Source organism: Poecilia reticulata, chromosome 9 (genome assembly GCF_904066995.2).
Source record: "Poecilia reticulata chromosome 9, P_reticulata-male-v2, whole genome shotgun sequence".
In the NCBI taxonomy this organism is placed as follows: Eukaryota; Metazoa; Chordata; class Actinopteri; order Cyprinodontiformes; family Poeciliidae; genus Poecilia; species Poecilia reticulata.
Genome location: NC_088838.1, coordinates 32,171,898 through 32,187,413, shown reverse-complemented (window position 1 = coordinate 32,187,413; position 15,516 = coordinate 32,171,898). Strand labels below are relative to the sequence as shown.

Genomic DNA, 15,516 nt, shown 5'->3' with positions numbered 1-15,516 from the left:
GAACGTAAAATGGAGCTCTGGTGACCTGGTTGAATCTTTGATGCGTTTTGGAGTAACTTTGGTTGACAGACCTCTCCTGCGAAGCTCCTCCACTGCTGAATGTTTTCTCCATTTGTGGATTACGAATCTCATTTTGGTTCACTCAGATCCCAAACTCTTGGGAATTGCTTAGTAAACCTTTCCAGACTTATGTACATCGATGGCTTTGAGTTTTGAGATGTTTTATCCAGCAGAGAAGCTCTATTCGAGTTAATTATCATATCTACAATAATAATCAAAAATTGTGAAATTGAGTGTTGTGTTAAAAGAAAACCCATTAGGCTTCTTTTTAAATAAGTTACGATATGTTTATGGGCTGTGCAAAACATGTAAATTCCATTTTTTGTAGAAAATTATTCGTTTCACCTCCTCAGTTCAACCTATTTTGAGCTCCTTTCAGAATTTGTTGTTTTAGGGCTGTCCCTTTTATGCAAATAAGCTGCTGCTGGCCCCGCCCCTTCAACTCATACTTTGTATTTTATTCACTTGTCTTTTCCAGCAGTCATTACACAAAACATACAGTGGTGAAACTGTATGAGTAGGGCTGTCGCAATAAGCAATAAATCAATTAATCACATGATAAATTTCTATTTGATTTATTAATCACCTTTTTCTCTCCATCAAAAACTGGATTACAAAAGTCTTTCTTTCTAATGCTTTGGTCTCAACAAGCCCCTTTTTTGAAGGACAATTTTGTTTACAGAGACTTCATAATTCATTTGGCTGTTTTTGTCGTTTTATTTATTTGGGATATTTAAAATGTCTTCCAGTTAAAAATGGCTTCGAAACAACATTATTGTCCAGAAAAATTTGTGCTCCACTGTGCGGAACTCTGCTGGGGTTGCTAGGTAACGGGCTGGGCTGGGTTTGGGTTGCTAAGCAACAGCTGACGTCTGTATTGTAAGGTTTTTGAAATGCCTCAAACACCAACAAAACATTAAATTATTGCCAGAAAGCAGATTAATTTTTTTTTTTATTTGGCGCTTTGACACTAATGGAAGTACAAAAAGTGAATTTTGCATAATAAGTCTCCTATAAAAAGGGCGGGGGAAGCTGTTTAGCCACAGTTTTCCCAATGGAGCAAATCATTGGATAGCTTTTTATTCTTTAATTAATTAAATTATCACTTACTAGTTTTCAGATTTACTTATATTTTCTTGATGATCTGACACATTTAAGAGCGACAAAAAAAAATCAAAAAACAAAATAAATCTGTTTTTTTCCTCACAGCAGCCGCCCACACTCAATTGCTTATTCTCACCACCCTATGATGACAAGTAGAAATCGTAAATCTACTACCCGCCTTTCTCCGAAAACAAATACAAGGAATGAAGAAATTATGATTAAAAAGATGGCTCCCGTCACAAACCGGAATAACATTTTAAACCAAATTCTTCATTTGGTGAATAAAGGGAAACTTGAATACCGGGCAGGAACTGCAGCACTGCCTGCGTACCTGAGTTACTGCTGGCTTGCATCTCATCAGTAATATCACTCCAAAAGCTAACAGAAGAAAAACCCAAAGAGTTTGGAACAGTTGGGGTAAAAAACAACAACAAAAAAAACTCAACAAAGTATGAATGTTCACATCCTTGGCACTTTATCTGTCAGGCAGAATCAAAATCTCACCTGTCAGCGGTCACTGACAAACATGTTGAAAGAAGAAAGCAGAACAGAGAACAAGTTAAGGACAAAAAAACAGAAGCATGGAAAAGACAAGAGGTTCAGAAGTCCATGAGTCTGATAGTAGTTTGCTTGTTTGGAAAGTGCAATAATATATGAATGTTCAACACAGTTCCTCTTGAGAAGAAAAGAAGTCTAAATAAACGGTAAACGTGGCTGGCGCTTTTCTCAGTACCGTCCGGGGAAAAAAAACGAGTGTTTTCAGCTTCTTCCAGTGAAACACGTTCAGTTCGGTTAAACAGTCCTCAAGTGTTTGGGTGGAACCAGAAGATCACCGCAGGTCCATCATGCTCACAGCGTCGTCCGTGATGTTCACATGTCCGGCGTGCTGAAAAGGATAAATGCATTTAGAGGAAGTCTCTCCACCAAGCGGACCTGCTGCACTAACTGCGTTTACATTGAACTGGAATTACAAAAATGAATTAGCTTAATGATAACTTCGATAAAAAAAGGATTTTGTGGAAGGATGTGGTGGTTTTTTGCCTCTATTGCACTGCAAAAACACAAGATCTGATCTAGTATTTTTGGTCTGATTTCTAATACAAACATCTTAATACGCTTGAAATAAGACAAAACTAACTAACAAGAAACATTTCTGCAAAAATTAGGAGCTTGTTTTTTGTAAATAATTTCTTAATATCGATGAAAAAGTGCTACTTTTGCAGATTATTGGCATATTATTTCACTTGTAACAAGGCATTTTTGCCTTGTTATAAGTGAAACAATCTGAACCAGCTCTTCTTTCCCGATTTTAAGGAATAGCGTCCAGATTTACCGCGCCTGGCTTCTTCTGGTGCAGAATTATGACGCTTGTCTCACATTAACGACATAAAAGTCGGATAAAATGCGACATGATCGTTCAAACTACAGACAGTTTGAAAACTATGGGATGCAACTCAGTTCCACATATAGAAGTAGCACAAATTGGATGTTTTGTGGGGGTGAAAAGATTGAAACTGGGCCGTTCAGACTGTCATAAAAATTCAAATGGAGGTTGCATCTGGATGGAAATAAATATATTAAATTAAAGTTTACATTTTTATACTCACTGTGAAGAGAGGAGGATCTTTGCTGTGAGGATGGAAGCCCTTCTGTTTACACGAAGAGATCTCATCCGTTCCTCGATCGGTTAGCCGGAAGTAGCCGATTCTGACCAGGAAAACAATCGGAAAAGGTTTGAAACAACCACAGTGGAAATGGCCGGAAAACTCCCGGGTTTTCCCCCCGACTCACTCGTTGAATTTAGGCGAGCAGACGATGGCGATGGCCTCGGGGAGCATGATCTGGTAGGAGCAGTGTGTGTGGAGGTCGACGCTGGACAGGAAGGCGGTCTGCGTCGGGTGAGTCTGCGAAAACGAAAACTAATATTACTGCAACGTTTAACATTAACAACATTTAAAGGCATTTATCGCTCAATAATAAATGTAGATTTTCTCTGATTCATAAAACTAACTTTGATGCGTCCCAAACTTTTCGAGGTGCGATCAAAGACACCAAAAATGTTTGATTCGTAATTTGGAATGAGACTTTTTGTTTTTTTTACATAAATAATGTTTGTAGGAATGAAACTGGTAAACAAATTGACAGAACAGAGATGGAAACTGTTCAATAATCAAAGGAAAAACAGAAAGTCGATCTATTTTTGAGGGAGGGAGAGAGAGAACTTAAGAAAACAAGAAGGAAAGACGAAATGAATGAAAGGAAAGAACGAAAGAGGCAAGGAGGTAAGAAAAAAGGAAGAATCAACAGACAGTAGGACATATCAGACGCATCGGTTGGATGGATTGGTTGATGGTTGGATGAGCTGCGTCTGCCTGAGCAGAGCAGGAAGTGATGTCAGCAGCTTCCTGTCACTCACATGGATCCATCCCAGGGTGATGAGGTCGTGCTGGTCCTGGATCAGGAACAGCTCCTCCTCGTTCTCAGTGTCACAGTAGTCCGGCCCGCCGCACTGCTTCGGCACGATGACGTGGGTCACAGTGAACGCATTTCTGGTCTGGAGCGAACACAAACCAGTCAGAGGATGCTGAGTCATGATAAATGACCAGGAACTTTAATGGATTATAAACTTAGGATTTTATGCAGTCAAATCCTACACATAACTGTGAAGAGGAAGAATAAAATAACAAAATCTGAAAAGCGTGGGATGGGTAGACCCCTTGCATGTTATCGTTTACATCAGAAATTTAGCAAAAAGGCTCTTCTTTTACTTTCCATCCATAGCCGCGGTGGAACAATTCGTTAATAAAATGAATCCTGGAGACGTTGGGGTTATTAATTTAGTGCAGAGCGCCACAGCAAAGGGAAAAATAACGCAGAAAAATCGTTGAAGAACAACTCAGAACCGCTCATATTCTTCTTTTTTCTCGCTCTTTGTGTCGGCTACGCTACACACATAGCTGTTGTCATAGCAACTGGCAACATCTAATAAATACATCAGGATTCGTGGCGCAAATATTTCTTAACAGAATATTCAGTCCTTTACAAATGTATGTTTTTAAAAGATTTTTTTATCTTAAATGCATTTTTTTTTTTTTTTTTTACAGTTTTGTCTTAATTGCTCCTCTGGCTATTTTTTTTCAGCAAATGACTGAAAATACTTCAGTTAACAATTAGTCGATTACTAAATTAGTTGGCTGTTATTTTAATAATCGATTAATCATGATTAATCATTCCACTATTCGGTGTATTTGTTTTGAGCCTCTCTGAATCGATACTTCGTACTCTGTCTCTCTAGAGGACATACCAGCAGATTTGGCCTTACAACAGATTTTTTAACGGCAATAAATACTTTTGCTAAGCACTGTAAACTTTTAAAGATGTGCACATTTTATTGAGAAATGTAATAAAACAAATTGAGTGAGCTGCTGTGTTAGAGAAAGACTTACCAGTTTTCCACACAGGATGCCGCAGGTTTCCACAGCGCGGCTGGTGTTGGCCTCGGCCAGCCTCAGGAAGCTGCGGCACAGCTCAGCAGGAACGGCCAGCTGCCGCAGGGCATCCACCATCGTACCTGCAAAAACCACACAGACGAGGAAAACAGCAGCTGAATGGAAAAAGCCTGCTCATTTTATACATCTCTAATACCAATAGCTGAGGTTTAGCATCGGCCAATACCGATCCGATACAGAAAAGCAGCGCTGAATTGACTGAAAACATTTCTTTTTTGTAAAACACATAGCCTACATAAATTACAAATTTATTGACAACGCTGTACAGGACATTTTAAGACACCAACAGCTTCATCTGCCCTGACGGATCAGGCACAGAGTCACAGACACCCGAACTTAAGGCTTGACAATAAATCAATAACAATATATATCGCAATAGACATGTGATCAATATCAGTAGATAATAGATAGAATATTCACTGAACTCTGATCCAGAGTGAGTTGGTGGAATCTCTGGTTTCCTAGCAACAACCTGCTGGGTAACAAGCTAGGTAACCCAACTTTGGTTGCCTAGCAACGACTTGTGGCGTAACTGGTGCAGCAGCAGATTAACACTGGATAAAACAGGAAAGGTCACGCCATCAGACTGGTAGTATTTCAGATATTTAAAACATAAAACTGATCAATAATTCTCGCTAGATCTGTCGCAATAAATGACTTAATCGCATGATAAAATAAAGGATTTATATATATTTTATTATATATAAATTATTGGGGTTTTTTTTCTTTTTACCAAAAACAATTTCAGTTTCTGCTGCTTTGGTTTCAACTATCCTTTTTTTGAAGGACAATTTTGTTTTACAGAGACTTTATAATTAATTAGGGGCATGCCATAGCAATGCATAAGGAGAGCAGTACTGACTTGCGAAGCAAGTCAGTACTGCCTCCATGCATTGCATGGCAGGCACCTATTGTTCTACACCCAATAGAATGTCTCTTTATTATTAGGGGCATGCCATAGCAATGCATAAGGAGAGCAGTACTGACTTGCGAAGCAAGTCAGTACTGCCTCCATGCATTGCATGGCAGGCACCTATTGTTCTACACCCAATAGAACGCCTCTTTATTAGGGGCATGCCATAGCAATGCATAAGGAGAGCAGTACTGACTTGCGAAGCAAGTCAGTACTGCCTCCATGCATTGCATGGCAGGCACCTATTGTTCTACACCCAATAGAACGCCTCTTTATTAGGGGCATGCCATAGCAATGCATAAGGAGAGCAGTACTGACTTGCGAAGCAAGTCAGTACTGCCTCCATGCATTGCATGGCAGGCACCTATTGTTCTACACCCAATAGAACGCCTCTTTATTATTATTATTATATATTTATTCTTCCGTCACCGTTAATGCGGCTCGTACCGCTGTGTGCCCACCCACAAAAGTGGTATCAAAACGTGCGGCTCGTACCCGAGAAGGGAGCTATTACTTTTATTGGGGATTGGAGTTAAAATGATTACATAAATTAATAAAAACTAAAAAATTTGAGATTTTGTGTCTCACAGAATCAGTAATCTTTCTCTATGAAACACACACACAGGACTGTTTATGGCTGACTCAAAAACCCTTTTTAAATCCCCCTCACAGGCATAAATATCGCCCTATTGGTCTGAAAGTTGGTCATAACATAGATACACATGCCTGCTCATGTACAATGTTTACAAAAATTTGCTAGGGCTTATGCTTTTTGTCAGGGTCCTTCAGACTGACGCCTGGTGTCTCCCAAGTATAGAAACTGTGTCTGAAGAGGATTTTCCCGCTCTTTGGCTCTCACAGCTGCAGGGGATTAATTACCATAGCAACAGAAGAACAGAGTGTCTGGAACTGCAGCTCCCCAGGACTGCACTGTAGGGTTTTCTGGTATTTACAACTGCTTGTGTTTTCAGCATTATACTACTGATTCAAGACTATAACCATTACACATATGTCCCCCCATGTTAAAATCTGACATAAATAAGAATAAATAGCTGATTAAAAGTCTATGGACAGAAAATAACGTCGCTGCTCCTTTAAGGAACCAGCGGCACAGACGCAGCGCCTGCGATGCTACAGATCACAAACCTGACAGAGAGCGGAAGAGGATTCGTAGGAAAAGAGCGGTGATGCTCAGCAAGGCAGGTCATTAGCATTTGTACAAAAGTTAGCATTTCACTGTCTATGACTAGTGCACTAGCACTTTTACCTAAAGTTAGCTTTTACCTAATTTTCTCATTAATTAGAAATGTTTAGTATACTGAATAGAGTAGTAAAATTAAAACAACATGGTCGTGTTGCTCCACATCCTACTGCCAGCATTTGAGCTAACATTAGCATATTGGCTAATTTTAGCATATGCATCAATTTTAACATAATGAATGGTACAAGTACAGATTATTCTACATGCTTCTGCCTCTCCACAGGTTATTGACTACGTTGCAGCTTTCTTTAGCATTAATGCTAATTTTTAGTATAAAAACACTGGCTCAAAGCCGACGGGCACACTTTGGCATGCCCCTTTAAAATTTCTGCAGGAATTTTCTAGTTATTATTATTAGGGGCATGCCATAGCAATGCATAAGGAGAGCAGTACTGACTTGCGAAGCAAGTCAGTACTGCCTCCATGCATTGCATGGCAGGCACCTATTGTTCTACACCCAATAGAATGTCTCTTTATTAGGGGCATGCCATAGCAATGCATAAGGAGAGCAGTACTGACTTGCGAAGCAAGTCAGTACTGCCTCCATGCATTGCATGGCAGGCACCTATTGTTCTACACCCAATAGAACGCCTCTTTATTATTATTATTATATATTTATTCTTCCGTCACCGTTAATGCGGCTCGTACCGCTGCGTACCCACCCACAAAAGTGGTATCAAAACGTGCGGCTCGTACCCGAGAAGGGAGCTATTACTTTTATTGGGGATTGGAGTTAAAATGATTACATAAATTAATAAAAACGAAAAAATTTGAGATTTTGTGTCTCACAGAATCAGTAATCTTTCTCTATGAAACACACACACAGGACTGTTTATGGCTGACTCAAAAACCCTTTTTAAATCCCCCTCACAGGCATAAATATCGCCCTATTGATCTGAAAGTTGGTCATAACATAGATACACATGCCTGCTCATGTACAATGTTTACAAAAATTTGCTAGGGCTTATGCTTTTTGTCAGGGTCCTTCAGACTGACGCCTGGTGTCTCCCAAGTATAGAAACTGTGTCTGAAGAGCATTTTCCCGCTCTTTGGCTCTCACAGCTGCAGGGGATTAATTACCATAGCAACAGAAGAACACAGTGTCTGGAACTGCAGCTACCCAGGACTGCACTGTAGGGTTTACTGGTATTTACAACTTCTTGTGTTTTCAGCATTATACTACTGATTCAAGACTATAACCATTACACATATGTAAATGTTAAAATCTGACATAAATAAGAATAAATAGTTGATTAAAAGTCTGTGGACAGAAAATAACGTCGCTGCTCCTTTAAGGAACCAGCGGCACAGACGCGGCGCCTGGGTGATGCTACAGATCACAAACCTGACAGAGAGCAGAAGAGGATTCGTAGGAAAAGAGCGGTGATGAACGGAAACGCTTAATATAGTTGAGAAAACATAAATTACCTGGTCGAAAACTGACTGGGATTTAATGAGAACTAAGTTACATCGGTTTTGGTGAGTTTTGTTTTTATTTTCTTACATTTTCATCGTGTTGTACTTTTCCTTTTAGCAGAGAGCTAAGGCTAAAAACGTAGCCGTTTGCAAGGAAATACTCCGTCATAAACTGTTATCAGGTTAATATATAAACTGTTATCCGGGTAATATATTGGGTTTATGAAGAATTTATTTGAATAATTTCAGGATTTAAAAAGACTTTTTTCGTGTTTGTGACCTGTTACACAGGTCAGGTTTTTTTGTTGGTTGGAAGCTTGGTCGGAGCAAGGATTGGTCTGCCATGTGTGACGCAAGTAATGACAGACAACATGCTACTGATGCTCCAATAGCATTCATGCTATTGTTAGCATTTTGGCTCATTTTAGCTTATGCAACATACTAAAATGAGCAAAAATGCTCATACTACCGTACGAGTACAGCTTAAGAAAACATGCTTCTGACTCCCCGCAGGTTATTGACCACACTGAAGCTTTCTTAAGCATGATTGCTTAATGCTAATTTTTAACATCATAACGCTGCGTCAAAGCCGACGGGCACACTTTGGCATGCCCCTTTAAAATTTCTGCAGGAATTTTCTAGTTATTATAAATATAATTTATTATTCTTCCGTTACCGTTAATGCGGCTCGTACCGCTGCATGCTGACCCACAAAAGTGGTATCAAAACGTGCGGCTCAATCCCGGCAAGTGAGCTATTACTTTTATTGGGGATTGGAGTTAAAATGATTACATAAATTAATAAAAACGAAAAAATTTGAGATTTTGTGTCTCACAGAATCAGTAATCTTTCTCTATGAAACACACACACAGGACTGTTTATGGCTGACTCAAAAACCCTTTTTAAATCCCCCTCACAGGCATAAATATCGCCCTATTGGTCTGAAAGTTGGTCATAACATAGATACACATGCCTGCTCATGTACAATGTTTACAAAAATTTGCTAGGGCTTATGCTTTTTGTCAGGGTCCTTCAGACTGACGCCTGGTGTCTCCCAAGTATAGAAACTGTGTCTGAAGAGGATTTTCCCGCTCTTTGGCTCTCACAGCTGCAGGGGATTAATTACCATAGCAACAGAAGAACAGAGTGTCTGGAACTGCAGCTCCCCAGGACTGCACTGTAGGGTTTACTGGTATTTACAACTGCTTGTGTTTTCAGCATTATACTACTGATTCAAGACTATAACCATTACACATATGTCCCCCATGTTAAAATCTGACATAAATAAGAATAAATAGCTGATTAAAAGTCTATGGACAGAAAATAACGTCGCTGCTCCTTTAAGGAACCAGCGGCACAGACGCAGCGCCTGCGATGCTACAGATCACAAACCTGACAGAGAGCAGAAGAGGATTCGTAGGAAAAGAGCGGTGATGCTCAGCAAGGCAGGTCATTAGCATTTGTACAAAAGTTAGCATTTCACTGTCTATGACTAGTGCACTAGCACTTTTACCTAAAGTTAGCTTTTACCTAATTTTCTCATTAATTAGAAATGTTTAGTATACTGAATAGAGTAGTAAAATTAAAACAACATGGTCGTGTTGCTCCACATCCTACTGCCAGCATTTGAGCTAACATTAGCATATTGGCTAATTTTAGCATATGCATCAATTTTAACATAATGAATGGTACAAGTACAGATTATTCTACATGCTTCTGCCTCTCCACAGGTTATTGACTACGTTGCAGCTTTCTTTAGCATTAATGCTAATTTTTAGTATAAAAACACTGGCTCAAAGCCGACGGGCACACTTTGGCATGCCCCTTTAAAATTTCTGCAGGAATTTTCTAGTTAGGGGCATGCCATAGCAATGCATAAGGAGAGCAGTACTGACTTGCGAAGCAAGTCAGTACTGCCTCCATGCATTGCATGGCAGGCACCTATTGTTCTACACCCAATAGAATGTCTCTTTATTATTATAAAAATAATTTATTATTCTTCCGTTACCGTTAATGCGGCTCGTACCGCTGCATGCCGACCCACAAAAGTGGTATCAAAACGTGCGGCTCAATCCCGGCAAGTGAGCTATTATTCTTATTGGGGATCGGAGTTACGATGGCGACGTAAAAAGCGAAAAACGAGCGAAATTTCCAACTGCCGAAGCGCAGAGTGTAACTGACACCAACTGCCGCTTTTTTAGAGTGAGAAACAGAGTGGAATTTTGACCCAAAAACAATTTTGAAATCGCTCTCATGGCCGCAAAACTTGTGCTATTGGTATGAAAGTTGGTCAGGAAATAGCACCGCATGTCTGCTCCGGTAAAATGTTTTAAAAATTTTTCTAGGGCTTACGGTTTTCTGTCCAGGTGCTTCAGAGCAAAGTGATGGGACATGACCAACTGACGCTCCTCCTCAGTGTTTAATATAGGTTTTTGAAAATTACTGAGCTCACCACACACCATTTTTCTCTCATCAGTGCAATTATTGTGAATGACCTACAGATATGAATCACAGGACTATCAGAGACGACAAGTAGCCCTCTCATACGCTTCAAACGGTTTTTGGATCGGTCTAACGGTTCCTGAACTGGAAGGTGTCGTTCAGACTGCTTTTTTCATTAAAAGTGACTGGGTGTTCTCAAAGTTACATGAAGTGTCTCTCACACACACACAGCAGTTGGCAGAGGCTTGATCGCTATGGCAACTGCTGGTTTGGCCTACAAGGTCTCTGTAGTTCTAAACATGGTGAAACACCTTAATACAGAGGGCAGAGCAGAAGGTCAGAACTACAACATGGCGGATCATTCAGTTATTACAGAGGAGGGCTGAGCTGGAATGTAGAGCTACTTGCTGTTTTGGGCATTATATTGGTGGATTAACCAAACCACTGTTACACATTGATTAGTGTGTCTATTTAAAATGAAGCTTACTGAAAATTTCAAAATAAAAGCCCTGACATTTTTCACATCAGGTTATTGGTCTTTTGGGCTTTATGGGACTGGTTTAAACAAACCAGAGTTGCACATTGAATTAGCGTGGTCATTAAAATGAAGCTTACTGAAAGTTTCAAATTAAAAGTCTGCCTATTCCTCTAGTGTTAGTGCACCGCCGAAGGCGGTGCAATAATATTAGCCTTTTTTATGTTATTTATTTCTCAGGATAGTGAACTGCCTTGCGCAGCAAGGCAGTTCATTAACATTAGCACAAACATTAGCATTTGAGCCCCCTTGACTATATGCTTCACACGGTTTTCGGATCACTCTAATAGATCCTGAATAGGATGGAGATGTTTGGACTGCTTTGTTCAGATAAACTAACTGCTTCAAACCGTTAGAATCTGTTTATCCCTTTGTGTCTCACTCACACGATAGTTGAGCTGCTCTTTAGAACTACAATGACTGAAGGTCAGAACTACAACATGGCGGAACTCTCAAATAGCACATAGGGATGAGCTGGTGTTTAGATCTGCTTGCTGTATGGGGCATTATATAGCTGGATTAACCAAACCACAGTTACACATTGGATTAGTGTGTAATCCACTGTAAATAAAAAAGCTATTGTAAAGCTATTGTAAATAAAGCTTACTGAAAGTTTCAAAATAAAAGCCTTGACATTTTTCACATCAGGTCATTACTCTTTTGGCCTTTATGTGACTGGTTTAAACAAACTACTGTAACACAATGAATTGGTGTGGTAGTTAAAATGAAGTTTACTGAAAGTTTCAAAATAAAAGACTTGGCATTTTTCACATCAGGTATTTCCTCTTTTGTGCTTTATGTGACTGGTTTAAACAAACTACCGTAACACAATGAATCGGTGTGGTAGTTAAAAAGACGCTAACTGAAAGTTTCAAAATAAAAGTCTGCATATTCCTCTCGTGTTAGTGCACCGCCGTAGGCGGTGCAATAATATAAGCTTTTTTTATGTTATTTATTTCTCAGGATAGTGAACTGCCTTGCGCAGCAAGGCAGTTCATTAACATTAGCACAAACATTAGCATTTCACTTCCGTTGACTAGTGTACTAGCACTTTTACCTAAAGTTAGCTATTAGCTAATTTTCTCATTTATTACACATGTATACTGAATGGAGCAGTAAAATTAAAACAACATGGTCCTGTTGCTCCACATGCTACTGCCAGCATTTAGGCTAACATTAGCATACTGGCTAATTTTAGCTTATGCATTAATTTTAACATAATGAATGGTACAAGTACAGCTTAGTCAACATGCTTCTGCCTCTCCACAGGTTATTGACTACGTTGCAGCTTTCTTTAGCATTAACGCAAATTTTTAACATAACGCTGGCTCAAAGCCGACGGGCACACTTTGGCATGCCCCTTTAAAATTTCTGCAGGAATTTTCTAGTTATAGGTTTATTCTTCCGTCACCGTTAATGCGGCTCGTACCGCTGCGTGCCCACCCACAAAAGTGGTATCAAAACGTGCGGCTCGTACCCGAGAAGGGAGCTATTACTTTTATTGGGGATTGGAGTTAAAATGATTACATAAATTAATAAAAACAAAAAAATTTGAGATTTTGTGTCTCACAGAATCAGTAATCTTTCTCTATGAAACACACACACAGGACTGTTTATGGCTGACTCAAAAACCCTTTTTAAATCCCCCTCACAGGCATAAATATCGCCCTATTGATCTGAAAGTTGGTCATAACATAGATACACATGCCTGCTCATGTACAATGTTTACAAAAATTTGCTAGGGCTTATGCTTTTTGTCAGGGTCCTTCAGACTGACGCCTGGTGTCTCCCAAGTATAGAAACTGTGTCTGAAGAGCATTTTCCCGCTCTTTGGCTCTCACAGCTGCAGGGGATTAATTACCATAGCAACAGAAGAACACAGTGTCTGGAACTGCAGCTACCCAGGACTGCACTGTAGGGTTTACTGGTATTTACAACTTCTTGTGTTTTCAGCATTATACTACTGATTCAAGACTATAACCATTACACATATGTCCCCCCATGTTAAAATCTGACATAAATAAGAATAAATAGTTGATTAAAAGTCTGTGGACAGAAAATAACGTCGCTGCTCCTTTAAGGAACCAGCGGCACAGACGCGGCGCCTGGGTGATGCTACAGATCACAAACCTGACAGAGAGCAGAAGAGGATTCGTAGGAAAAGAGCGGTGATGAACGGAAACGCTTAATATAGTTGAGAAAACATAAATTACCTGGTCGAAAACTGACTGGGATTTAATGAGAACTAAGTTACATCGGTTTTGGTGAGTTTTGTTTTTATTTTCTTACATTTTCATCGTGTTGTACTTTTCCTTTTAGCAGAGAGCTAAGGCTAAAAACGTAGCCGTTTGCAAGGAAATACTCCGTCATAAACTGTTATCAGGTTAATATATAAACTGTTATCCGGGTAATATATTGGGTTTATGAAGAATTTATTTGAATAATTTCAGGATTTAAAAAGACTTTTTTCGTGTTTGTGACCTGTTACACAGGTCAGGTTTTTTTGTTGGTTGGAAGCTTGGTCGGAGCAAGGATTGGTCTGCCATGTGTGACGCAAGTAATGACAGACAACATGCTACTGATGCTCCAATAGCATTCATGCTATTGTTAGCATTTTGGCTCATTTTAGCTTATGCAACATACTAAAATGAGCAAAAATGCTCATACTACCGTACGAGTACAGCTTAAGAAAACATGCTTCTGACTCCCCGCAGGTTATTGACCACACTGAAGCTTTCTTAAGCATGATTGCTTAATGCTAATTTTTAACATCATAACGCTGCGTCAAAGCCGACGGGCACACTTTGGCATGCCCCTTTAAAATTTCTGCAGGAATTTTCTAGTTAGGGGCATGCCATAGCAATGCATAAGGAGAGCAGTACTGACTTGCGAAGCAAGTCAGTACTGCCTCCATGCATTGCATGGCAGGCACCTATTGTTCTACACCTAATAGAACGCCTCTTTATTATTATTAGGGGCATGCCATAGCAATGCATAAGGAGAGCAGTACTGACTTGCGAAGCAAGTCAGTACTGCCTCCATGCATTGCATGGCAGGCACCTATTGTTCTACACCCAATAGAATGTCTGTTTATTAGGGGCATGCCATAGCAATGCATAAGGAGAGCAGTACTGACTTGCGAAGCAAGTCAGTACTGCCTCCATGCATTGCATGGCAGGCACCTATTGCTCTACACCTAATAGAATGTCTCTTTATTAGGGGCATGCCATAGCAATGCATAAGGAGAGCAGTACTGACTTGCGAAGCAAGTCAGTACTGCCTCCATGCATTGCATGGCAGGCACCTATTGTTCTACACCCAATAGAATGTCTGTTTATTAGGGGCATGCCATAGCAATGCATAAGGAGAGCAGTACTGACTTGCGAAGCAAGTCAGTACTGCCTCCATGCATTGCATGGCAGGCACCTATTGTTCTACACCTAATAGAATGTCTCTTTATTAGGGGCATGCCATAGCAATGCATAAGGAGAGCAGTACTGACTTGCGAAGCAAGTCAGTACTGCCTCCATGCATTGCATGGCAGGCACCTATTGTTCTACACCTAATAGAACGCCTCTTTATTATAGGTTTATTCTTCCGTCACCGTTAATGCGGCTCGTACCGCTGCGTGCCCACCCACAAAAGTGGTATCAAATCGTGCGGCTCGATGCCGAGAAGGGAGCTATTACTTTTATAGGGGATCGGAGTTACGACGGCGACGTAAAAAGCGAAAAACGAGCGAAATTTCCAACTGCCGAAACGTTAGAGTGTAACTGACACCAACTGCCGCTTTTTTAGAGTGAGAAACAGAGTGGAATTTGACCCAAAAATAATTTTGAAATCGCTCTTATGGCCGCAAAACTTGTGCTATTGGTATGAAAGTTGGTCAGGAAATAGCACCGCATGTCTGCTCCGGTAAAATGTTTTCAAAATTTTTCTAGGGCTTACGGTTTTCTGTCCAGGTGCTTCAGAGCAAAGTGATGGGACATGACCAACTGACGCTCCTCCTCAGTGTTTAATATAGGTTTTTGACAAATGACTGAGTTCACCACACACCATATTTCTCTCATCAGTGCAATTACTGTGAATTACCTACAGATATGAATCACAGGACTATCGGAGACGACAAGTAGCCCTCTCATACGCTTCAAACTGTTTTTGGATCGGCATAACGGTTCCCGAACGGGAAGGGGTCGTTCAGACTGCTTTTTTCATTAAAAGTGACTGGGTGTTCTCAAAGTTGCATGAAGTGTCTCTCACACACACACAGCAGTTG

General features: G+C 40.1%; 1 protein-coding gene across 1 annotated transcript in view; it reads right to left on the bottom strand.

Annotated features, from left to right (window-relative positions):
* Window positions 1-1,616: 1,616 nt before the first annotated feature.
* Window positions 1,617-15,516, bottom strand: part of LOC103470718 (STAM-binding protein-like A) — a 385,599-nt gene continuing 371,699 nt past the window's right edge. Inside the window, exons 5-9 of the mRNA XM_008419350.2 lie at window positions 4,611-4,735; window positions 3,581-3,718; window positions 2,956-3,068; window positions 2,772-2,871; window positions 1,617-2,050 (exon numbers count right to left, since the gene is read on the bottom strand). Coding sequence (XP_008417572.3) covers window positions 1,994-2,050; window positions 2,772-2,871; window positions 2,956-3,068; window positions 3,581-3,718; window positions 4,611-4,735 — 533 coding nt within the window. The 3' untranslated portion in view covers window positions 1,617-1,993. The remainder of the gene's footprint in view (window positions 2,051-2,771; window positions 2,872-2,955; window positions 3,069-3,580; window positions 3,719-4,610; window positions 4,736-15,516) is intronic.